Source organism: Marmota marmota, unplaced genomic scaffold, assembly GCF_001458135.2.
Source record: "Marmota marmota marmota unplaced genomic scaffold, marMar, whole genome shotgun sequence".
NCBI lineage: Eukaryota > Metazoa > Chordata > Mammalia > Rodentia > Sciuridae > Marmota > Marmota marmota.
In genome coordinates this window covers 29,862,975-29,890,003 of record NW_026000185.1, presented here as the reverse complement: position 1 = coordinate 29,890,003, position 27,029 = coordinate 29,862,975, and the positions used below count along the sequence as shown (strand labels likewise).

General features: G+C 40.0%; 1 protein-coding gene across 1 annotated transcript; it reads right to left on the bottom strand.

The window, feature by feature from the left end:
- LOC107147181 (NXPE family member 3-like) lies at nt 1-27,029 on the bottom strand. The gene is given in 4 exon segments (XM_015491593.2): nt 1-870; nt 5,810-6,022; nt 8,458-8,537; nt 26,194-27,029. Coding segments are annotated over 4 exon segments (1,629 nt in total). The 5' UTR covers nt 26,997-27,029; the 3' UTR covers nt 1-337.

The following is a 27,029-nucleotide window of genomic DNA, read 5'->3' as shown; positions in this document are numbered from 1 at the left end:
ACTAAGTACAGGATATAAGGGATCTCTGTATTATTCCTTACAAAACTGAGTAATGTGCAATTAAATCAATAAAAATTTCCAAAAAAGGGAACTGAAAAGAGAGCATGTGAAATATCATCTCATTCATGTAATGCGTATTTATTTGTGCATTGCACAGAGAACTGTACGAGAGGACAGTCACCAAAATGTCACCAGTTTTTAATGCATGTGGCCATTCTTGGGGTAACTAATCTCCTCTGAATCGTTCCTCATTCTGGGTCCCATCACTGCTTCTCACATTTCCTGTGGCTGAGCTGCAGGCTCTCCATCAGCACACTGCCAGGACCCTCAGAAGCTCTCAGGTGGGACAGATGAAGGAGAGGAGCAAGTTCACTTCATTACTCACAATGAGCTTCCTTGGGTGGATGTTGTCGGGCAGGGCCAGGCTGGAGGTCATTTCCCAAGCGTCCACAAAGGCCACACGGAGCCCAGCAAACGCAGCTCTCAGGAGCCGGTTCACTTGCAGGGTGAACCAGTCACTGCCATACACGGACTTATAGCCAGTGTTGGCCAGTTTGATGACCACAAGGGTACTGGGTTCCCGCTCCAGCAGGGCCATCACAGCTGCCCGAATCCCTGCCAGTCATCTTGCAAAGATGGATGGAGGGAAGGTGGTGAAGTGGGCTCCCAGGCCCAGCACCACCACGGTGTGGGGGCCCCCGGCCAGGCCCTCCAGTTCCTTGGCCACAGAGTGTAGGGAAGCCACTGGCGTGAGTTGGGAGCGCAGGGGCCAGCTGTGGGCTCGCCAGTGCAGCACTATGCCCCGAGTGGTCTCCACGGCCATCAGGGGCCCCACCTGATATGTGGAATGTAGATCCACTGGTTTCAGGGCTGTTGGGAGGATGAGAGAGAAGTTTCCATAAGTTAACATATAACCATGCGCCATATTATTTTACAAATAAAACTTCTAGCTCCCGCCTGCTTGCTTTATCAGACACAAGCATTCTGTTCCTCAACTCCGAAAGCTCTCCCTATCAGTACCAACACTGTCCATCCAAACTTCTTTCCAGTTTATTTTACTCTTCTTTACTTTTCTTTTTGGGGGATCAAACCCAGGGCTTGCACAGGCGAGAGAAGCCCTGAACCACGGAGCTCCATCCCCAGCCCTTTCTCTATGGCATTTGACTTCCTTCTTCTGGCCAACCTCTTCCAGAAACATTCCTCCCTTTTTCCTTCTGTAACAATACACTGTCCCCTTGTTTCTACCTTTCTGGTTAATCCTCACCCCTAATTATTGGCTTCTTATTTTCCTTGCACTTTATAAATAAAATAATTCCTCAAATTCTATCCCTAGAATCTACTTTTCTTTTTCTTTTAACCTACAATATGTTTTATTTACTATCTCTACTTTTAACATACTTTGTGCACTTCTTAACATCTAGAAAAACCAGATGTTTCAAATGAGGACTTATATTTGTCCACAATGTACAAAGTAGTGTTGTTGAATAAATGATACATACACAGGTAGCAATATTTATATCTGAAAGCATCTAAATAAGATCATGCTGGCCTAGAATCTTTCTTTCTTTCATTTCTTCTCTCCTATGTCACAAGTGACAGAGGCACAAGTGTCACTCAGATGTAATGTTACAATTTCACTTCCTAAAGTTCTTTTCAGAGGACTCCTTTTCTATGAATTTTAACAAAAAGTATATAAAATGTGTTAGCTTACTAACTCTACTTTTGTGACACATTGGCAATCTCTGCATACCCAGAGGCAAGTTATTATAAAACTAAGACTCCTTTTTCCAGTACATACACAATATATTCAGTACAACAAAGTTAAATGAAATGCATGTTATAGGGCGATTGTAAGCTGGGATTTTCAAGCACAAGCTAACAAAACACCTTTTGTAACCTTCCCTCCCACCTCCCTCAACCCAGTGAACAAGTACTGACAAGATACCATTCAGACGTGGTTTAAGAATTCCAAACACAGTATTTCCTACCAGTTTTTAAAAGCTATTTACCAGGCTGGGATTGTAGCTCAGTGAAAGAGTGCTTGTCTAGCAAGCGTGAGGCCCTGGGTTTGATCCTCAGCACCACATAAAAATAAATAATCAAAATAAAGGTAACATGTCCATCTAAAACTTAAAAAATATATTTTTAAAAAAGCTATTTACAAAAAGTTTTATTCTAACTTCTACTTTAAAAACATATCAAGCACTATTAAAGATATAGAAGGATTAGATATTCCACATAAGAATGTGTCCACTATGCACACATCAGTGTAAATAAAATTGCACACGTAGTAATGATTATAATTTGATGTATCTTCTAGTATGACCATATCGTTCCTGACCCTTTCCCTCCTCCCTTTTTTCTGTCTACTCCCAGTTCAGTGGACAAGTACTTGCATATGTAATGCTTAGAGATGGTTGAACAAATCATACCCAGAAGTCATTTCCTGAAGTCAAGCTTTCCCATGAATTTAAACACAAAATGTAACAAACATGCTAATTTTACTACTTCTTCATGCACTGGAGACCTCTTTAATATCTAAAACTAAATGTTGCAAAATTGGGACTCATTTGCCCATTATATACACTACATACACAGCAAAACCAAATGCACCATACATACAGGAAACTGATGCCTGAAAATGTCCAGGTATAAACACACTAACCTATTACCGTTTGCACTCATTTCCCTCCCACCTCCTCCACATCACTGAACAAGGACGGTACTATACTGCTCACACAGGTGGCTTAACAGCTCCATTCCCAAAAGACTATATTCCATATGAATTTTGGCAAAAAGATATTTACAAAATGATATTTTACTTCTAAAATACCTAAACAGACTAGATATTTCAGGTAAGGACTCAACGTGTCCACTATGTACAGGACAGTGTTGCATAAACTACACATATGAAACAATAGTTCTACCTTGAAGATGTCTTCAAAGTAGGAGCACCCTTCACTAATCCTTATCAGAAGACATTCTTTCCTAGAAATTTTAACATAGAAACATACAACATTTGTTCACTAATTCTACTTTTGTCACACACTGCCAAGCACTTTAACATCTAGAAAGACTAGATATTGATTAGGACTTGTTTGCCCTTTAAATACAGTATGTACACGGCAAAGTAAAACAAAACTGCGCAGATATAAGGATACTCTTGCCTCATTAGGCACACTGGCATGATGCTCTGGAGAACCAGCATGCCATGTGTATTACCCAACAGGGGTTTGGCTATTGCCCCCCAAAACATTTCATAAGAATTTTAACAAAGGAATTTATAAAATGTATTATATTTTGCTACTTCTACTTTTAACATATATCAAGCACTTTACAACATCTAGGACTAGATATTTCAAAAAAAAAGTACTTAGCTTTGTCAACTGTATATACAGAATGAGGAATAAAAGACAAAACAATGGTTATAATAGGAAAAATATCTTTTACACATAACCAGTCTGGCACAGGACCTTCTTCTCAAGGTCACAGTCTTCTCCATGTCCTCTAACCTACTGAACAAATGTGGTCAAGTATGGCTCCTAGAGGTGTGACAGTCACTTCCAGAAGACACTTCTTGTTTGATATTTTTAAAACAAATGGGCATTTCAAGACGTTATTTTCTGCCTCATAGCTCCGCAACCTCTACAACTAGAATGTCCAGATGTAGCAAAGGTTTTCAAAGGTTGGGGAGAAACTTGATTTTTAAATTTTGTTTTTTAATTGTAAGTGGACTCAATGACTGTATTTTGTTTATTTGTTTTCATGTGGTCTGAGGCTCGAACCCAGTGCCTCACACATGCGAAGCAAACCCAGGTCTTCTCAAACAGCTTTTGCAAAGGGCGGCGGCCACCTCCTATTGGTTACGTGCATGTGCTCTTCTGCCTTTTCTCTCTTTGGAAGAATGAAGATCACCACCCGAGGGCCAAGGGCCAGTCCACCCGCGTCCTCTGGGCTTCGCTCACCTTCCAGGGCAGGTAATGCTGTCGTGCGCCTTTTCCGGGTGGGGTGAGGGCCCTTGGACCCGCGCATGAAGCAGCGCAAAGGGCCCTGACCTCCTGCTCCGCTGTCCATTGTGGGGCCACGCTCTCCTGTGCTCTCCTTCCCGGCCCTCCAAGACCCTGAGGGCCCTCCAAGACCCTGAGGGCCCTCCAAGACCCTGCTGGCCTTGCCTGCCTCGCAAGGACGCCAGGGGGTCATCCAGTAGCAGGGAGAGGCTCGCTTTCCTTCCCAGCCTGGGCCCCTCCAGGGCAGTCTCAGGGTGTCTGCAGGGCAGAGGCCACAGCCTGTCCCCCAACACAAAACAGCCGCACTCACTTTACCATTGACCTTCCCTGGGGATTCGTGGCCACCTCTTCAGATTTTGTCTAAGATCTGATCCTTAGTAAGCTTCTATTTCAGGTGCCCAATCAACATTTCCAAAATTTGCTTTGTTGCCTTGAATGCAATATGGATAAAGGGAATCTAGCATCTCCGCACAAATCTTAGTTATACATGGACACAATATCTTTATTTTGTTTATCTATTTTTATGTGGTGCTGAGGATCAAACCCAGTGCCTCACATGTGCGAGGCAAGCTATCTGCCACTGAGCCACAACCCCAGCCCAATTCCAGCCCTTTTTATGTTATATTTGGAGACAGGGTCTCACATATTTGCATAGGACCTCTTGATCCTCCTGCCTCAATCCCCTAATCTCTGGAATTACAGGTGTACCCCTAGGACAGATTTCCAATGTTTTATCAGTTGAGGACACTTTTCTGCATGATGAATATGCTAATTATCTCATTTATGAAGGTTGTTCCATGAGTGTGAATGTATGTCAAAATTTAAATATCTGCCACTCATGGTTTGTCAGTTAGACCTCAACTAGCTGTTTTGTTGTGTTTTCTGTGGTGCTGGGGACTGAACCCAGGGCTTCCCGCAAGCTGGGCAAGTACTCTACCACTGAGCTGTATTCCCTGCCCCTTCTCAATTTTAAATTATTTTGAGACAGGATCTCGCTAGATGGCCCAGCCTGGCCTTGAACTTATTATCCTCTTGCTTCAGCCTCCCTAGTACCTGGAATCACAGGTGTATGCCACTGTGCCCAGTCCAATTCACTGTTTAAAATAAAAGGAAACCTCAAATTGGACTTGGTGACTACAGCGACAATGTGGCTAATTTCTAAACTTTGCAGGATACCAAGAAAGCGTCTGAGCTTCCTTTCTGAGATTGGCTATAATATTAGGTAGACTTTCCTCAAAACCATGGTAAACAAGTGCTACAATTAGCCTGATGACAATTTTGTGATCAAATTTATAAGGGGCTGGGTGGCCCATGCCTATAATTCCCAGTGGTTTGTAAGGCTAAGGAAAGAGGTTCTCAAGTTCAAAGCCAGCCTCAGCAAAATTGAGGTGCAAAGGTACTCAGTGAGACCCTGTCTCTCAATAAAATACAAAATAGGACTGGCAATGTGGCTCGGTGGTTGAGTGCCCTGAGTTCAAACCCCAGTACTCCTGCCAGCAAATGTGTGAACTTTGTGTTTTTCTCACTTCAATAATCTTTGAGAGACTCACTGAGGATTTTACTTAGAAATTAAATGAGGACTCTTGGAATCACCACACGCTGTTATTTGAAAGGTTGGTGCTCTCATTGGAGCTCCATGGTAACTAAACCAGGAAGACAGCCCAGTGATAACTCTGCCTTCCTCATTCACTCGCCTTTCAGGAGCACCCAGCATCCTGCCCATCTCTCCACCAAGCACCACAGTTTCCTTCAAATCCCTCTCTGGTCACCTGTTTCTTCATGAGTCCCCATGTGTCACTCACAGGGCACTGTGTCACGTAGATATTCCCACCATTGCCGAAGCGTGGAGTCCCCCATCATGTGCACGATGTGGCCAGCCAGGCAGCCCAGGATGCTGTCAACAGTGGGGAAGGACTGGCCAGAGCAGGACAGGGAATGCCATACATCTTGGTGGTAGAAGCCAGAGGGCTTTGGGGCCAGAAGGCCAGGGTGGCACTTGGTCTGTGGGGATAGCACTATAGGAAGGAGAAAAGCAGAACAGAATAAAAAACAAAAAGAACCAACATTAACATCTAGAAGATGTCAGGTGCTCTTCTGTGTGCTTTACATGTATCTTTTTCATTTACTCTTTGACAAAACCTATGACATACCATTCTTATATCTGGTGAGAGTAGGGACACTAGGACATGAAATGTTAAGCAATATGTGATCAAGATCAATGATTGGCAGTTCAAAAAATAATGAACAGAACTCCTATGTGATGCAACAATACCACTCCTGGGTATATACTAAAAGGAAGTGAAATCAGGATCTCAAAAAGATTATCCACAGTTTCACATTCATTGGAGCATTATTCACAATATCTAAGACACGGAAATAACTGAGTGTCTAGCAATGGATCAATGAGTAAAGAAAACAGGACACACATACAGAGTAATATTATCCATTCTTAAGAAAGGACATTCTGCTTTTTAGGACAACATGGATGAACTTGAAGGGCATTATACTAAGGGAGATAAGCCAGACCGTTGGGCCTGGTGGTGCACACCTGTAAACCCAGCAACTTGGGAGGATGAGATAGGTGGCTTGCAAGATCGAGGCCAGCCTCGGCAATTTAGCAAGACCCTAAGTAGTTTAGTAAGACCCTGTTTCAAAATTTTAAAAAATAATAATAAAAGGGTTGGGGATGTAGCTCAGTGAAAAATGCCCCTTGGCTGAATTCCCTGTGTCCCCCGACACACACAAAAACAAAGAAGCCAGGCAGAGGAAGACAAATACCATATGATATCACCTATATGGAACCTAAAAATGAATTTTAAAAATAGAGTAGAATGAAGGTTGCCAGCGACTTGGGGAAAGGGCAAAATGGAAGATTTGGTTCAAAACGTACAAACTTGCATTTATAAGATCAATACATTCTAATGTATAGCATGGTGACAGTAAATCATAATTATCTATATTATATACTTGAAATTTGCTAAGAGATTAAGTGTCATGTTGTCCTTATCACTCTAAAAAAATAATGAAAATAAAACAACCAGGTAAACTATGTGAGACAATGGATGGGCCAACTAACTCAATTGTGGGTGATTGCTTCTTAACCTGTACCTATACCACATCATCACATTGTATGCTTTAAAAACATGCATTTCATTAGTCAATTATTCCTTGGTATAGCTAGGAAAATGAAAAAGCAAAAAGAAAAGGAATGAAACCCCGCCATTTGTGAAAACGTGGTTGATCTCCAGAGATGTTGTGCTAAGTGAAATACGCCAAAGAAGGTCAAAGACCACTGGCTTCAATGACACAAGGGATCTAAACTATGAGACTCAAGAGGCAGACTGCAGAATGATGGTTGCCATGGGCGTAGGTGAAGAGAAAGTAGGAAGATGATGGAGAAAAGAGACAAAGTTTCTGTTTTACAGGATGAATAAGTCCAAGAGATCTACTCTACAGTCCCGAGTCTGTAGTGAACAATACTGTATTGCAGAATGAAAATTTGCTGGGAGGGAAAAATCTTATGCCAAGTGTTACATACACCATAACAGTAATAATAAACACAAGTGGCAGGAGGAAATTTTGGAAGGTAATGAATATATTTTTTAACGTGTATAGAGTATTTAATTAAAATATGCCTGGCTTGGTGGCACACGCCTGTAATCCCAGCAGCTCTGGAGGAAGATCCCGAGGGAGGAGGATCTCAAGTGCAAAGCCAGACTTAGCAACAGCAAGGCGCTATGTAACTCAGTGAGACCCTGTCTCTAAATAAAATACAAAATAGGACTGGGGAAGTGGCTCAGTGGTTAAGTGCCCCTGAGTTCAATCCCCAAGACCAAATAAATATATAAATAAATAAAATTTTTAAAAATATATCATATTTTCAGGAGGGTATTAAAGCATATATTTTCCTTTACTATAGAACATCTCTAGATAAACAGGGCATGAAATGGCACTCGATTCCCTACCCCATTATAGTAATCTATATAGAACAATAGATGGAAAACACATCCTCAGTGTTCTGTATATTCCTAAAATTGCAGAATAAAAATTGAGCTCCTCGGTCACAAAGTAAGATTTTAAAGTCCAATTTACTCTCGATCTTCTCTTCATCAGTCCCATCACAATCTTAAAGTATAATTGCTAGAAGTCGAATATGTTTATGGTACAGATTGTGTTGATGGTTTCATGGGGTGTGTTTATGGCCAAAGGCATCTAGTTGTACACAGCATTTAGTATGTCAATCCATACCTCAATGAAGTGGTTTGAAATCAGAAAAACAGTGACTGGCAGGGATAGCATGTGAATCCAAGAAGCCTGGTGTCACAGTCCGTTCTGCTGACCCCTGTACTCCACCGCCCTGGAAGGGAGAGGCTAGCCTCTCGGTCAAGGAACAAAACCCATATAGGTCCATTATCAACCTCCACTCCCAGCATGACTCAGCCCCACTCACCCCGACTGATGTTTTCTGTGGTTGCTGGTCTGATCAGAATTGGAGCAACACCCTGAGGTAGCAGCTTGTCAGTCACCTTCCTGGAGAAACAGGGAGAGAGAGCTTTGTGGAGGGCCACCTGGTGAAATCTGGAGTTGCTAAAGGGATTTGATGATTGACTTGTCATTTCCCCTCTAATTCAAAAAAGGAATGAGAACATTCCAGTATAATTAGCACATTTATAATTTGGGACCATTATCAGGAGTCTCGGGGAGGGACTTTCTGCATTTCATCTACTCATTGGACTCTTGGCTTACTAATAGTCAAGGTGAGGAAAGACAACCAAGCCAGATCACAGAGTTTTCTTTTTCTATAAATGGAAATACACAGAATGCCAGGGATCACTTCCTGGCACTAAATTCTGGAAGGACAAAATCATTTCCTGGCACTAAATTCTGGAAGGACTGGGAGCAGAAGAATTTTTCATTGTTGTTACATGAACACTCAGACATTGGGGTCATACCTCTCCACTCTTTGAGTTGGGTTGTGCCTACTGATTTCCAAAGTTCAAAGGAGGTGGGGGGTTTGCTTTACAGTGCAGAAACCTAACAAAAATCCCCTTGGCCAGGCAAACAAGGTTAACACCAATGGGCACAAACCACATTCATACTGTGTACCTGTGATGTCACCTGATGGAAATATAATTTACTTCCACAATCTTCCTTCCTAAAATACACAATCCCAGTCTGATCATAAGCAAGAGACATCAGATATATTTCCATAGAGGGGAATCCCACAAGATAATTGATCAGCAAATAGTTTGGCAGTTTCTTGTAAAACTAAACATCTACCAATTGCACAACCAAGAAACTGCACTCAGGCATTTTGTTCCACAGATATGACAAAAGAATCTTTTTTTTTAACAAAAGAACCTGTATATAAATATTCATAGAAGCTTTATTATGATAGTTAAAATCTGGAAACACCCCAATGTCCTTCAATGGGCAAATGGCTAAAGAAACGTACACAGTGGCAAGAAAAAGGAATGAATTATCAATAGATGCAACAGCATGGATGGGTCTAGAGAACTTTGTGTTTGTGGAAAAAAATCTCAAATGACTGCATTACTGTCTGATTCCACTAATAGAACCATCTAGAAATGACAAAACTGTAGAGATAGAGAACAGAAAAGAGTTACCAGGTGATAAGAACAGGCACTGGGGAGTGGGAGAGCCTAGAAGGGAGAGCAGAAGGGTTTCCTTTTGGTGGAGAACATTTCTGAATCTTGATTGTAATGGTGGTTACACCAATCTATACGTATTGTGAATTTGTAGAGAAACACACACACACACACACACACACACACACACACACACCCCTACATGGACCAGTCGACGGAAACTGAATGATTTTGTGGTCTGGTTAACAGAATTGTACCAAACTTATTTTCTGTTTTGATTTTGTTCTTCATATATGAAATGTTGCCATTGGGGGAAATTGGGCCAGAGGGTCAGATGATTCAATGTATTCTTTTTGCAACTTCTTGTGGGTCTATAGTTATTCACAATCAATGGTTAAAAATTAATAGATTAATCATTACAGGTTCCTCAGGCACACCCTCCATGCTCCTGCCCTCTTTCATACTGTTCCTCAAAAAGATGAAGTCACTATTATGAATTCAGTATTTATATTCTCATCCATATTTGATACAGTTGATACATGTTAATGAATTCAAAATACTAATTGGAATTGTTTGCAAGTTTTAAAACTTTAGCTATAATATGTATCTATCATTACTCATTATGTTTTCAAGATTTAGTAATGGTGTAACTAATGGTATTAACACCCCTACCAGTAGATATGAGATTTTCTACCACTACCCATCCTCATCACTCTTTGTTTTTCCAGATTAAAAGGTTTTTTCCATATAAAAATTAAAGACATTATATTTGGGAGTCAAGTGTGGTGGTGCATGCCTGTAATCCCAGCAACTTGAGAGGCTGGGGCAGGAAGATTGCAAGTTCAACACCAGCATCAGCAACTTAGTGTGGCCCTAAGCAACTTAGCAAGAACCTGACTCAAAATTTTAAAAAATTAAAAGGAACCCCCCCAAAAAAACATATTATATCTTGGTTTCATTGTAAATTTCCCTCATTGATTATGAGGATGGGTATATATTTTTTATTCACTATTCAAATCTTTCTTCCTTGATTTCTTATTTATATTGTTTCCTTATTGCTCTATTGGGCTATATAATATTTCTTATTGCTTTGTAATATTTCTTTACCTACTCCTAGTACTAATGTTATTATATCAATTAAATGTGTTATAGATATCATCTCCCAGATTTTAGTTTGACTTAATTAAGTTACTTTTTGTAAGGGAGAAGTATTTGATTTCTATGTAGCCCAATTTAACTATATTTTTCTTTGTGACACCATAATAGTATTTTCCTGATCCCAAATCAATTTACCAATAACATAAAACAAACCCAGAGACAAATATCCAGCATAGCATTGCCTTGAAATTTATGAAGTGAAAACTGCTGTGTTATAAAGAAATATCATTGGGGCTGAGGTATAGCTCAGTGATAGAGCACATGCCTAGCATGCAAGAGGCCCTGGGTTCAATCTCTAACACCACAAAGAGAGAGAGGAAGCTGATCATAACCTATAAATCTACAAACTCAATATAATACATTTATGTCTGAAGCTATTAGATTAAGCCGACACAAAATATTAGTGAAGATATAAAAGTTGAGAATTTAAAACTTAACAAGTTAGATTAAATAAGGTCAGAATTCTTTCTGGAAAAATACAGAATGTAAACTACTTTCAGTGAAATGTGGCATCCAAAGAAAAAGCAGGAGTCACTGTGATTAAAGACGTGTGCAGATATTTAGTAGATTTTTAATTTTAGGGGGTATTTTTTTTTAAATTTTTTACTGTTGGTTGTTCAAAACATTACATAGTTCTTGATATATCGNGACCTTCCTCTCCTTTCCCCTCTTTCCGCAATTCCCACCTCCAACCTACATTTCTAGCTGAAAGTCAAGGTGGGAAAACCCTTTACTCAATTTTCTTGAGGATTACAGAAGAACAGGGTGAGACCATCCCCTCAGTGAACTCCCTCTCCAATTGGGCTCAGCTGAAGAGATTGACCCTCAGAAACCACTGGAAAGGCAGGAAATTCTTGAAAGGCACAGGTCAGGTATGGGCTGGCAAAATAAGAGAGATACTGCAGATTATTTCCAAGTGAGGCACAGTGTTTGCTATGAAAAGGAGTCTCCTCCAGGGTCCCAGATCGCACTGGCATTACAAAGTCACAAATACATTCCAGAGAAGTGCAAGTTCCAAATGGGAAGAGCCATGGAGAGAGGCTATGTTTTACACCATAGGGCTGGTGGTGGGTGAAAGGAATTGAGGTACCTGTGTATCAGATATTCACCCACCAATATCCATCAATATCCCTTCCGTTTCAGCAAAGGGATCTCAGTAAAAAGGCAATTTACCAACACATCTCAATTCCAATCTGTGGAAAGACTGTTAATGTGACGTTATCCTGGAATTAGGAGTACGAGCTCAGAGCAATCATCTTGGGAGGCTAATCCTGCAGCTATGTGTCATGAGGCACAGGGTAAGGAACTTGCTGTTCTCCTTCCCATTGTCTCCTAACCTCTATTTATTATAGATGTGCCTCTTGTTAAATTGTACTACATTGTCTCAAGATCCAACAGGATGAGTTGCAGGCACTGTGGCACAGGCTGGTAATCCCAGTGACTCAGCAGACTGAAGCAGAGGGATCACAAATTCAAGGCCAGTCTGGAAAGTTAGCGAGACTCTGTCTCAAAATGTAAAATAAAAAAGGTCAGAGCACCCTTGGGTTCAATCCCCAGTACCATTAAAAGAAAAATGTCTTGGCTATTCCTGTTCCTTGGAAAATCCAGGCACCATGAATTTGTTAGATTTCGTGTCAAAGGAGATTTAAAGTTGCTCATCAGGTGATTTGAGAGTATAAATTTTTCTGGGTTTACCTGAGTGGACCTAGAATAAATATAAGGGCACTTATAAGTGAAAAATGGAGGTAGAAGAAGGAGACCCAGAGAGAGAGAGAGACAGAGACAGAGACAGAGAGACAAGTCTGAGAAAGACTTATTCTACCAAATATTAAAACTTGCTAGTTATCAGTGAAATCAAAAGTGTTATAAAAAAGTCTTACCATAAAGCATTAATAATTAATAAGTGGTACATGAATAGACAAACAGAATAAGAGAATAGAGTATTTACAAATATTTACTCTAAGTAGATGAAAGAACAAACATGAAATACAAAACCTATGAAGATTTTTAGGTGACAAATAGGAGACTGAAGGGTTATGGAAAACAATATGTCTACAAGACAGCTCCCCAGGAAAAACAAAGGGACAGTGTGACTCGGGAGGAGGGAGGGAAAATTAACCAAACATTAAACCTGTCCCAGAACATCCTTTCTGTTAGCAATGGGCCCTGAGGAAAAAAGCAAACTTTTATTCCTTCCCAGGTTCACCCCAGCATCTCCACAAAAACCAAATATTGCCCCTTCCCAATCTCAATGGGTCCTCAAGGAAGGAGGCAAATACTGAAATTCTGGGCCCTGGACTTTACCCTTCCCCATTGCAGATGAGTCCTGGAAGGAGAAAACCAAATAGAGAAGCACTAGGTGACAATGGGTCCCAGAGGAAGGAAGATAAGCAGTGAACACCAACTTGTAAGCTTTCCCAAATGACAAGGAGTTTCAAACATTTTACAACTGCCTTCCTCAGTTAAAATTTTAATCCGCACAATGAGGTCTCTTATTATCTAAACTGCACATCCGCATCTCCAATGATTAATTCACCCTCATTGTAAACTTTAAAACCCAGACTCCTTCTGTAACTCTGGGGCCATTTCTCGTACCCAGAAAATGAGGCATCCTATGCCTGATGGATTCACAGCAGAATAAAGGAAAGCTGCTGATCCAAGGTTTGCTTCCCATTTCTCGCCTCTGTCATTTGGTCGCCATGCACTTACAGAGACTATGTTCACATGTTTTAGATGAAAAAAACTAAACATAATACAAAAGAGTACTAACCACCACAGAACATTTTGATTACTGACAAATACAACTTCCTTTAAAGTTAAGAAAAGATACCATTTGTTAAATGTTATTAAATGGTTTATTAAAGATGCTATGGCCAATGAAAGAAACAAATCACTGCGAGGAAGAAGATATTTGCAACATACAACTAACAAAGCACTAAGAACCAGGATATAATAAAAAAATCCTATGACTTAGAAACAAAACAGACAACTTGACAGAAAAACAAGCAAAAGCTTGAACTAATCCTTTGCAAAAGACAACATCCAGAAGTTCTGAATGATTAGGTAATTGGAAATGAAAACCACAATGAGACGCTATCACATACCCACAAAGTTAGCCTAAATGTGACCATACATGGTATTAATGGAGATGGGGGTCCCTGGGAACACTGAGAGATGCTTATAGAGTACAAATCAGTTCAAACAACCTGAACTGCAGACCATAAAAAGATAGGAACTTCCTGATTTATTTTGTTACCACCTGCTCTTGATATCAACAGCAACCCTATCTCATGTTTTATGAAAATTCTAAATATACTACAGCAGTAAAAAATGATAATATAGTTTATTCCAGTAGCTTTTATTCAGAAACATAAAGGTGGTTCAATATCGGGAAATATATGAATGTAATGTACTATCTGAAAATCTAAAGATGAAAAAAAATTGCACATGCAAATTTACTAATAGATGCTGAAATGGCCTCTGATTTGTCAGAATCCATTCCTAGTTAGAACTCCAAGTAAAACAGAAAAATAAACTACTTAAATATAATGAAAGGTACTTCCCTCTATGGCCCATCCCTTCAAAGTCATACCAACATTTCCTGGAATGTGAACAGTCTGGTTGCTGAGAATGCTCTTCATTCTCACAGCAAATGTGGCAAAGAATGGTATGTAGAAAAACCTAAAGAATCCACCAAAAAATTCTTAGAATTGAAACTTATTCAGTAAAGTCACAAGACACACAAAATTAACATACAAAAATCAATACCATTTTTAAACACCAATAATAAACTTGCTGAGAGAGAAATCAAGAAAGTGATCACATTTATAAGTCTCAAAAAATAATAAAATTCTAGGAAAAAATTTAACTGAGAGTGAAAGATCCCCACAATTCAAATTACAATTCACTGATAAAAGAAATTGAGGAAGACACCACAATAAATAAATAAAAATGGAAAAACATCCCAAGTTCATGGGTTGGAAGAATTAATGTGGTAAACATGTTTAGACTACTCAGAGAGATTTAAAGATGCAATGTAATCCTCATGAGAATACCAATGGCATTCTTCTCAGAAATAGAAAAAAAAAGTCCTAAATTTCATGTGGAATTGTAAAAGACCCCAAATAGCCAAAGTAATCTTGAGCAAAGAGAAGGAAGCCAGAGGCCTGGCAATTGACCTCAAAGCATATTACAATGTTGAAATAAGCAATGAGGCATGATATGGGCATTAAAGCTGACACATGGAGAACCCAGGAATCGACCCACTCATCTACAGCCAACTGATCTTTGGCAAAGGTGCCAGAAACATACATTGAAGAAAGAACAGTCTCTATAAACAGTACTGGGAAAACTGGATATCCATATGCAGAAGAATGAAACTGGATCCTCTCTCTCACCATATACAAAACAAACAAACAAATAAACAAACAAACAAAAACCCCTCAAAATGGATCAAAGTCCTACATGGGAAACCAGAAACTATAAAACTACTAAAAGAAAACATAGCAGAAATACCTTAAGATATTGATATAGGCAGAGGGGGTTTTTTTGGTGGCAGGGAGAATGGGCAAATGGAATTATATTGAACTGATAGAGGAAACAATCAACAGAGAAAAAGAGACAAACTGGAGAATGAGAGAAGATATATTGAGCAAACTATTATTAACATTCAGAATATACAAGGAACAGCAAGAAAAAAATCCAATCAAAAAATGAGCAAATTGGTGGGGTGCGGTGGTGCATGCCTATAATCCCAGCAACTTGGGAGGTTGAGAAAGGAGAATCACAAGTTCAAAGCCAGCATGAGCAACTGCAAAGCACTAAGCAACTCAGTGAGCCCCTATCTCTAAATAAAATACAAAATAGGGTTGGGAATGTGACTCAGTGGTTGAGTACCCCTGAGTTCAATCCCCAGTACCAACAACAACAACAATGAGCAAATTTTTGGGCATGATGGCGCACACCTGTAATCCCAGCAGCTCAGGAGGCAGAGGCAGGAGGATTGCAAGTTCAAAGTCAGCCTCAACAACTTGGCGAGGTCCTAAGAAATTTAGTGAGATCCAATCTCAAAATAAAAGTAAATAGGGCTGGGGATGTGTCTCAGTGGTTAAGTGCCCCTAATTAAATCCCCAGTACCTCACCCCCCAACAAAGAGCTAATGATCTAATAGACATTTCTCAAAAGAAGGTACACATAAACAAGTACATGGTGTGATTACTTTTCCAAGAAATTTAGTCAGGCAAAATTAAACTATATTGTCATAAATCGAGGTATTGGCTACCTTGGAAAGAAATGAGGGTGGGAGTGACATGAAGGGGGCATGAGAGGAGGCTTCTGAGGGTGATGGAAATTTCCATTTCTCAACTTGGATTGAGATCACCACAGGTGTGGTATCTTTGACTTTTATTGAGAATTTAAAGTTTTATGCATATTTTTATCTGTGTTGTAGCTTAACTACTTTTACAAGGTAGAAAGTTCTGGCTGAGACCCAAAGAAGTCTCGCTCACCCTTTCAGTCTCGCTCACCCTTTCACATGGACAAGGTTACTCTGGAAATGAAATGGACACCTTCTTCAGAACTATTATTAAGGTACTAGAATTTTTCTATTTAACTCTTTCATTGGTTTTAGGATGAAGACTGACTTGTCAAGGCATACTGAAGATCATCCACTTTCTAAGAAAAGTCAGAAATCTCTATTTCCATGCAAAATATCCTACTGTTTATTGAGTGCCACAGCATGAGTTTAGAGCTCAAAATTATCTTTCATCAAAAACTCAGTGTTAACTGATGGACAGGGAAATGCATTCTCTGGCCTTTCCCAGGTTCCTCAGTGAAGCAATAAAATGTACTCCACTCAATTGCTCATTTGCTGTTTCTCTAGTCAGGATTTTTTTTTTTAAATCCCTGCCTCTTTCTCTCTGCTAAAAAGCAGAACTGAACACCAAAGACTTCCATCTCTTTCATTTACACTGGGGCAGAAAGAGAAAAAAAAAAAAAAAAAAAACTTTTGGAAGGTGAGAAAACAATGAACACCATGAATTGCTTTTCTTTTCTCCTTTGAGATTTCCCCATAACAACTTCTTACACCTGAGAGGAAACATAAATAAACCTTCTGGCTTCTCTTGGTTTTAGTTGATTTTTTTTTTCCTATTACTTTTCTTTTTTGGTACCAGGGATTGAACCTAGAGGTGCTTATCGATTGAGCAACACCCCCAGCCCTTTTAATTTATTTATTATTTTAATTTTGACACAGGGTTTTGCCAAGTTGCTTAGGGCCTCACTAAGTTGCTGAGGCTGTCCTTAAAATTGTGATCCCCTGGGCTAGGGTTGTGGCTCAGCGGTAGAGTGCTCGCTTAGCACATGCGAGGCCCTGGGTTCGATCCTCAGCACCAAATAAAAATAAAGAAATAAATAAAGGTATTATGTTCAACTACAACTAAAAAAAAGGAAATATTTTTTTAAAAAAATTGTGATCCTCCTGCCTCAGTTTAGTTGATATTTTAAAATGACTAATTTTGGAGATCACACAGTTGAATGATGTACGATGATTCTTTTCCTATTTGTTGTCGATGCTACCTCAGATTGAATCCACCTAATAAGTTAAAACTGTTCTCTGGCAAAAAATAATAATAATAATAATAATAATTGCCTCTTGCTCTTCTCCCCTGTTCTGTATCTTAAGGATTAATTGCAAGGTAGCTATTTTGGAAAAAGGGACTTGCTAATAATATTTTTTCTGGGTCTCTGAAAGACCCAGAGTATTCGGTGACCTTCAGATAGCAGTGCCATGTATGTCAGAAAAGCAGACGACCTAGAAATTTATGACCATTTCTGGTGTCCCACACATATGTCTGAGAAGAAAAGTATACCTCCTCCAAATCCCTATGTAAGCATTGTGCTTGAGTCCCCTGAGCAAGATGGCTCTTAAGGACCAGAGTTCCCATTTTCCAACTTGCTGACTTGTTGCCAGTAAGGCCCTTCCCCCATCATTCTGTTTCTTGAGCTATTGGTTTCTTTAGAGGGCAGTGGAACCAGTGCAATTTTTTTTTTATTTGTAGATGGACACAATATCTTTATTTATTCATTTTTATGTGTTGCTGAAGATCAAACCCAGTGCGTCACGAATACAAAGCAAATGCTCTACCACTGAGCTACAACCCCAGCCCTGGAACAAGCTTTTTGACATTGCATTCTGAGTTTGTGTTAGATTCCCTAGTAGAGCTCAGGATCCAATCTGCTCACCTTCTTCCTTAAACTGATTTTCCACGCTGCATTTACTCATTCTAGAATCCTATGAGGTCGAGGTCAAAAATTTGAGCTCTTCCATTCATCCTCTCTCCTACGATCTAAACTGGAGTTTGCATAGGGAAAGAAGAAATGAGCCAGCAATGAGAGGAATCAGAGGCGAAGGAAGTACTCACCCAAACCAGAAAGAGCAACCCGGCAATCAGAATCTTGTAGCCCTTGAATTGCTCCATGAAGGGATTCGCTCAGCCTATGCTCTTGAGTGCGAATGAGGCATTCAGTTGGAGCATAAAGAAGCACAGACTTAGACACTCCCATCATAAGGGAGTGAGTGTATTGTGGCGACTTTCCAATTTCCTTAAACACTGTCACCTGGCATTACTTACGTGTTCAATCATATATCAGGTACCTATTCTAGCCTTTGTGTCTCTCTAGGACTCTCACAATTTCTGCCAGAATCCTAGAATCTCACTCAAACTTTTGGAATGAACACTGTTTCCTGTAAGACAGGTTCCATTCCAGGGTATAGAAGAACATTCACCAAGTCTCTGGGCTAAGACTCACTTATACATCTGAAACATCACTGCTTTCACCAGTACTTTAGACTCAGGTATAGGTGATAATTCACTATGTACAAAAGCCATCAGGGAGAGAATTTACAGTTCGTTGTTTGCTTGAAAGTTTTCTTAGAATGTATTTTCTGTTTGTTGTAGGTGCTTTATTGATATATTGTTCCTACAATGGGAGGACTTCAGCAAGACAGATGCCCAACGTTGGGAGAGTCTATCTGAGAGTCCATTTGGATCATTCCAGTGGACGATGAAGAGGTGACAAAGTTAGGATGGAACTTAGCACATGTCACTGCCCTGAAATACACATAAGCTATTAATAAGGAAGAAAAGAGAGTAGGAAAAATCAGATCTAAAGAAAGAGAATAAGAATTATCGACGTCGCTATTGGTTGAGCTTTGAATTTGATTTGAGACCCTGGATCAGCTGGGATAAAAAGGGACAGTGCAAACCTACCAGAATTCCCATCCTGCATTCCTGCAGTATGAATGTCACATGATTTGGTCATGCCCATATGCTGTCTGCTTTACTTTTCCCTTTATATCTTTCTTTAAACTTACTCATCTTGAAAATCCAAAGATGTTCATAATTTTGAAGAGAATAATATACATAAAAGTGAAGATTTGAGCTGGTTTGGGCTAGAATAGGTACCTGATATATGATTGAACACGTAAGTAATGCCAGGTGACAGTGTTTAAGGAAATTGGAAAGTCGCCACAGTACACTCACTCCCTTATGATGGGAGTGTCTAAGTCTGTGCTTCTTTATGCTCCAACTGAATGCCACATAAAAGTGAAGATTTGAGCTCAGTGGCAGAGCATTTGCATAGCATGTGTGAGGCACTGGGTTCGATCCATAACACCACATGAAAATAAACAAATAAAATAAAGGGAGTCTGTCCATCTACAACTACAAAAAAAAATTTTCAGTGAAGGTTCCGGAGTCATATTTGTGAAAATTTCAAACATACAGAGAAGCATAAGAAAATAACAATTAAATCTTTCTGTCACCTCCACCCAGCTCCACCAAATCATAGCAGTTTGTCACCCACACCTCAAATTTTTGCCAAAAAATAAAATAGCTCCTCAGTTGCTTTCCCTCCAGTCTTTCCCAAATGACTATTATGATGTTTCTAATCTCCATAGGGATTTATACCATCCCTAAAGTACACCTATAAAAATGTATATATGTAAGATTGTCATTGTCTGATCCAACCTGTAAATAAGTGGTATCGTGTTGTAGCTCTCCTTTGGTAGCCTCCTTTTCTTCCCAAAATGTTTTTGAGGTTCATTCATATTGATATATGCAGCTTTGGTTTAATTCATTTAACATACTGAATCATTTCCCAGTATATGCATATTCCAAAATTTATTTCTCCTTTCTCTTGTCCATTGGTATTTTGGTGGTTTCCAAATTTTCAATTTTGGAGGCTAAGCTGCGACTCAGGTCTTTTTAACCCTCTGCATGGGTGAGCATGTGAGGATTTCTATGGGAAATTCACTCCCTGAAAGCTGTCACAAACTGATGCTTTTGTAAAATGTAATCAAAATAAATCTATGGAAAAAAAGAAATGAAAAAAAAGGACATAGAAAATAGGTGCCCTAATTTTATTTGTTATTAGAATCAAGTAACATAAAACTTAAGAGTATTTTCCTGTTCTTGTGGCTGGCCTGTCTGAACATATCCTACACAAAATGACAACTTCAGAACATATCTTACACAAAGTGACAACTCCAACTTGTGCTTTTTGACAATATAATTCTACCTAGATTCATGAATTTTATATGTGAGAGTTAGTTGTTTAACCAGGAACAGAGCATCTTTCTATGACATATCTACCAGAAGAACTGCCCTCTGAGCAATATCTGTGTTCATACAACTACTAAGAAAAATACTTTGAGGAGTGGGGATGTAACTCAGTGGTACAGCATCAAACTTTGGAAAGTTTATGTATTCTGTGAGTCAGTTGTTTGTTACTAATTAACTTTGAATATGTTAAGCTTATGCATCTGTCTTGGGCAAGCTATGTCATTAACAAAGACTAAATATGTTTGTATCTTTCTACAATGTCAGAATTTATTAGATAATGATAAATTCACAAGCTATCCTCTTTCACCTGTGGAGCTTACTGAATACTGTGGGTCTCCTGGTAGTCATAAACTGGGCAAAAACAAATTCTTTTATTCCAATCTTAATTTTTAATAATGATAACAGCACACTTTACAGAAAAAAATATGTTTCAGAATATCTATTTATCTATCAACTATGTGTAATTATTTAGATAGGGGATTCATCAGGCTAAAAGCAGAGAGCAGTTATGTATGAAAAGAATAAATGCAAAGAGTCACTCTTGACAATCAGATAAGATTAGGAGCCAGACACAGTGGCACACACCTGTAATCCCAGGGGCTCGGGAACCTGAGGCAGGAGGATTTCAAATTCAAAGCCAGCCTCAGCAAAAGTAAAGTGTTAAGCAACTCAGTGAGGCCATGTTTCTAAATTCAATACAGAATAGGGCTGGGGATGTGGCTCAGTGGTTGAGTGCCCCTGAGTTCAATCCCCCATGCTCCCTCCCAGCCCACTCCTCTCCCCCTAAAAAAGATTAGGAACCAGCCTAAGAACTTGTTCAGGGTGCAGAGCTGTCGAAGTGCAAGAATTTGTTCATTCTAGGCCACGGTCCAGACAGAGGGCAGTGTCAGAGTGTCAGCTTGAGATGTCAGCTTGGAGTGGGCTGTGAGAGTTGAGCAGGAGAAATTGCTAAAACCTGAGGGCAGAGATCTAGAGGTTGGTCACTATGGAGATTTTTCTGGGCAAAGCTCATGAGGAGTAACCAGGTGGGTTGCTTCATTTAGTGATCTGGTGTGTTCAATAAGATCATGGACCTGGTTTTCCTGAGTGGAGTTTGATATGCCCATGCATCCTCGTGCTTCCAATTAGTTTATAAGTCCATAGGAGTTCATTTTTATTAGTGTGATTAACTTATCCGTTTATGCCTCATGGTTGTGCCAATCACATGGGGCTGTTTGCTGTTTACTGTACAAACAGGATGTAGGATCATTCCAACTCTGCACTTCACTCAAAATGGAGAAGGTCATGGCAAACTCAGGTTCAAGCACAGCCTGAAAACTGCTGTTCTGCATATCATGGGCAGGGCACAGCCTGCTCTCCACAATGTCATTAAAAAGTGACAACCTTATTTATTTCAAATTTACATGCTTCCAAGCACACAACCTTAATATAGCCTTTCCCTAATGTCTAAGCAATTACTCATGTTTGTTTTGCTTAGGGTTTTTTTTTTCCTTTACATCTTCATAGTCCAAATTGTGAGAGGATCATGAAGCACTAATGTTTTTATGTGAAATATTGAAGTCGGCTTCTGTTGGCATATTGTTTCGATACACTTTTCATTTCATATAATCACTTTAGATTTTAAATTAAAATAATTTACATTTTCAGTTTATTCATTTAATTATTTTATTTAAAATAATTATTTTCTGTTTTAAATTGAAATAAGTTATAGCTCTTCATCTCCATTGGCGTATAAAATGACTTTCAATAGATGAGGAATTGTGATTTAAATTTTAATATGAACTTTAGCCCTAATTCCTTCAGAACAACTCCATCATCATTCTTTTGCTTATCATTAATTGAGTGTTTTAGAAAAATATGGTTTTTTTTCTTCCTTTTAAGTTTTGATTATGGAAATCTTCAAACATGCAAACACAGAGGCACTGGTATAACAAACCTGTTGTACCCACCACTGAACTTCAACAATCATCAATATGTGGCCAATCTTCTTTCATTTTTACCCCCTTCTACAATGTGACCCCCAGTTATTCTGTAGTAAATCCCAGACATCATATACATATAGGTTTTTTAAAAATTGTTTTTAGTTGTAGATGTACACAATACCTTTATTTTGTTTGCTTATTTTTATGTGATGCTGAGGATCAAACCCAGTGCCTCACATGTGCTAAGCAAGTGCTCTACCACTGAGCCACAACTCCAGCCCTTCATATAGTTTTACCTTTAAATACTTTGGTATATAGCCTTTAAAAAAGTAATTCTTGATTGATAAACATTTACACTAGAATTAGAAATGTCAGTAGAAAAATAAATTTTAAATACTTTTCTATTGTACAAAGATTTGATAACTTTGTAGCAGTTACTACAAAACATTAAGCTGGTTTTGGTCACAACCAGTGTATATCTGCTCAAAAAGACTGCAAGTTCACAAAACTTTCTGCATGTGGGTCCCTGGCAGCATTTTAAGAAGTAGTTGGTAACGACTAGTGGAATGCATGGCAAGGTCACAGGTTTACTTTTTGATACTCTTAAAGTTTTTTTCTTTTTTCTTTGGGTACTAGGGATTGAACCCAAGGGCTTAACCACTGAGCAACATCCCCACCCCTTTTTTATATTTTTATTTAGAGACAGGGTCTCACTGAGTTGCTTAGAGCCTTGCTAAGTTGCTGTGCCTAGCATTGAACCTGAGATCCTCCTGCCTCAGCCTCCCAAGCCACTGTGATTACAAGTGTGCACCACCGCGCCCACCTAAAGTTTTCTTTAAATGGCAAATGAGTAAGTAACTTGCAGCATATAACCTGTGGAAAAACGTTGGTATACAGATCTTGCAAATAAGCAAATAGAAAGGAAAGGAGCTAATGGAGAGCGGGTGGTGGCTAATTGGGGAAATATATTGAGAAAGAAGGATTCTTGGCACTAACTCTCATTAAAGGGACCTCAGGGTTCACCAAGGTCAGGGTCAAGTGAAAAATTATGGCTATTGGGGCCTCCATATATTCTGGAAGGCAGGTTTTTTAGTAACACAGGTACACCAAGGTCAATTCTGACCAACAATGACCCCAATAACCACATTAACATGGGTTTGACTTGTAGATCAGCCCCCTCCCCAATAAGATGGCCATCGTGACAGTTTCTGAGAGGAACAATTAGGGACAAAAACACCACTATCAGCAATGAAGGAGGAGTTGAACACCTGCTTGGCAAAAAAAAGTGCGGTTCTCAAGATAAACATCTAACAGTAATAAATTTAGAAGTGGCATTGTGTCCTTTGTCATTCTCTGCACAGAGACAACCCACTGTCTCTAGAGTGCTCGATGCTTGAGCCTCACTTTTCTTGCACTTGTAATGAAGTTCTCTTGCATAGCTTTGGGTGTCTGAAGTTCCATCTTCTTTTGTGGGAACAAAAGAACCCAGGTTTGGAGCTTCAGCTGCCTACTCTCCCCGACTACACCAGGGCTTCACATTTCAAGAAATGGTGGCCTGCACTGCAGTGTACCAAGACCTTAGTACAAACCAGAGCCATCAGAAAGGGCATGGGAATCAAAAGTCAACATATTGTTTAAAAACTTAAGAGATGCAAGGAGGTAAAGTTATTCACTAGTTTAAACATTTCATGAGAATTAGTACCTTGAAATAAAAAATAAGTTAATAACAGAAAGAGAGAGAGAGAGAGAGAGAGAGGGAGCTTTCTCATATAATAATCATTGTGCTTTTCTATATGAACTAAAGTTTCCACAAAGTGCCTTTACCCCTGAATCCTATTAAAGAATCAAGAGATCACGTTTTAGGTTTGGGGGCTGCCTCCCATCATTAAAAGGGTGGTGGAGTGGAAGCACATCTGGGGTAGTGGTGGTTGCGTCTGTCTCTAAGAAAGTCAGTTGTTGGCAAAAACTCTCAAAAAACTATATGAAGTAAAATGTTCAGCAGAGTTGGGGCACGGTTGTGCATGTCTGTAATGCTAGTGGCTCAGAAGGCTAAGGCAAAAGGATCACAAATTCAAAGCAAGCCTCAGCAATTTAGCAAGCCTCTAAGCAATTTAGCAAATCCCTGTCTTAAAAAAAAAGAGGGGGGCTATTGATGTAGCTCAGTAGTTAAGCTCCCCTGGGTTCAATCCCTGGTACCAAAACCAAACAAACTATATGAGGTAAAATTTTCAACATAAACTGTCAACATTTGGGCTGGGTGCTGAGGCGCAGTCCTGTAGTCCCAGCGGCGCTGGAGGCTGAGGCAGGAGAATCATGAGTTCAAAGTTTGAACTTTGAACTCACAATCCTCTTGCCTCAACTGCCCAAGCTGCTGGGATTACAGGCCTGTGCCACTGCACCCAGTATTGAAACACCTCTTTCAAAGCTCTCTGTTCCCCCTGACAGACTCACAGCCTCAGGGATAGGAGTAATCTGTTTCTCCTTTGATAGCAGAGCATTAGAACTTCTTTTTCCTTTTTCTCAAAATATTGTCTTCATTATTAGGTTAGCATCAGGGACAAGGATTGAGCTTTTGGCATCACATTTGGTGACTCATTTGGGACCCAAGAACACCCCCTCACCCCACCCCCACCACTCTGGTCTTCTGCACCCATGCTGAAGATGCAGGGTGTCTGGTGAGCTTGTTGAGAGCCAACCACTGGAGACTTAGGAGACATGGTGAGTTTGCCTTGAGTTGACTCAAGGAGCTCTTCCTGTAAGTAAGAGGGACTGAGGGACTGTCCCAGTAGCTGCTGAGGCTCCTTTTGCTTTGTGGAACTCCCTCCTTCTCTCCTGGAACAGTATGGGTTGCTCTACCAATTGGTCTACTTTGAGAAAAAGGGAACATAATGCAGTAAAGTTGCAACACCTTGGCCATCTGGTAAGCTTCCCCAGTGGGCCTGCAGAGACCCTTGATGCCACGCATCTGGTCCCTCTTTNTCTTATTGTTTCTTTTGCTGAGAAAAAACTTTTTAGTTTGAGTAAGTCTTAGGGGGTATTTTTAATTTTAGGGGTATTTCAACCCTAAACTCTCAAAATTCAAAAAATTTAAAAGTTAATAATTCACGAATCATTTACAAATTACACAAAAACTTTAAAAGTAATTTGTAAATAACTCATGAATTAAAGAGATAACAACTGTAGAAATTATAAAATATGTAAAACACAATAAAAATGAAGCCTCCATATGTAAAACTTTGGAGAATACAGCTAAAGCTGTACTCAGAGGGAAATTCATATCCCTGATCATTTTTACACAATAAAAGGAAGACTGAAATAGATGGTGTTAAGTGTTCTGAATCATGAAACTACAAGAAAGGAAATAAATTCTATAAGAAATTGAAGAAACCAATGTCAAAGATGCCACCCAAACTCATGAAAAAGAATGGCACACCTAGGTATTCACAACACATTTTGCTGAAAATAATTTAAAAATCTACTAAATATCTGCAGTAATGAACTCTTGGGTTGAAACAGAAATGAAAGCAAGAGCCTAGATAAATAAATGAGGCACTTCAGCTACTTTTGCCCTGAGATAAGTTGTGTTGTATTTAATACTTTGCCTCTTATCTACAGAAGTCCTCATTGAACTTCAAATCTAAGATCAATCAAAATCCTCTCTGAAGATACAGCCTGACCATGTATTATATGTCTGTCTAGCAATGTCTGTCACTTGGTAGTTGCCCAACAAGCTCATGTTGGAATTGAGTAGAAATAATTGCTGAGTGGTGCAAGCGGTGGAAGTGATGGAGGGCCACTGGATCACAGGAGTGAGTTTGGAAGGAAAGATGAGGCTTAAGGTTGGAATCCATATCCCAGATTCTGGGTTTCTTACCCTGCCAGCAGGGCGTCATCACGTGGTGTGGTCACCTTCAGGTAACTCCCGCCTGAGTGAGCAACCAAAGAGTTGCAGGGCAGAGTAGGGGGTTGAGCACAGAACCAGAGCTCACCAGAAACCACATCCCTGTACTGGCAGGTATGCCCTTTGGCTCCAGTTGAGTGAGGGTCAACATTGCAAATCACAGTCTCTTTAGCACCAGAACTGCCCTGGAAATACCCCCTAAAATCAACCGTGGCCCTCTTCTCTTCCCAGATTCTGCGCAGAACCCCAACAGCCTCACTGGAGTGGATCAGCCGCACTTGCACCTGGGCCTTCCCAGCCCAGAGCAGAGGGAAGGACAATAGGTATGTGCCATTCTCCAGATCCTGGACATCCCCGGGGACCCCTGCTCTCAATTCTGGACCCAGCAATCTTGCCTGAAACAGATCCCCACCATGGATCTTGCGCCTGCCTTGGTGGTCCCTGGCCACAAGGACAACCTCCAGGTAGCCACCCAGGGCATAGGTGTCCTGAGCAGGACCCCTCAGGTGGTAGGTGGAGGTCTTGGGGCTGGTGGAGGACAAAAAGTCCCCCCTATCTCCTGGGGTCAGAGGCCAATATAGAAGGTGAGTCAGGTTGAAGAGCTCCTGGGGGAGAGAGTCCAAGAGGAAGGGTGATTCCACAGAGTTGGAGACATATTTAGAGACAGGCCGGGGTCCTGGAGCCCGATAGATGACATTGTCAGTCCAGGACATCTTGAAATAGAACACCTGTGGGGAGAGAAAGAGGAATCTGTCGGAGGTTTCTACTTTTCTCATTTTCTCACTGGAAGGAGATTTCCATTCACCAAA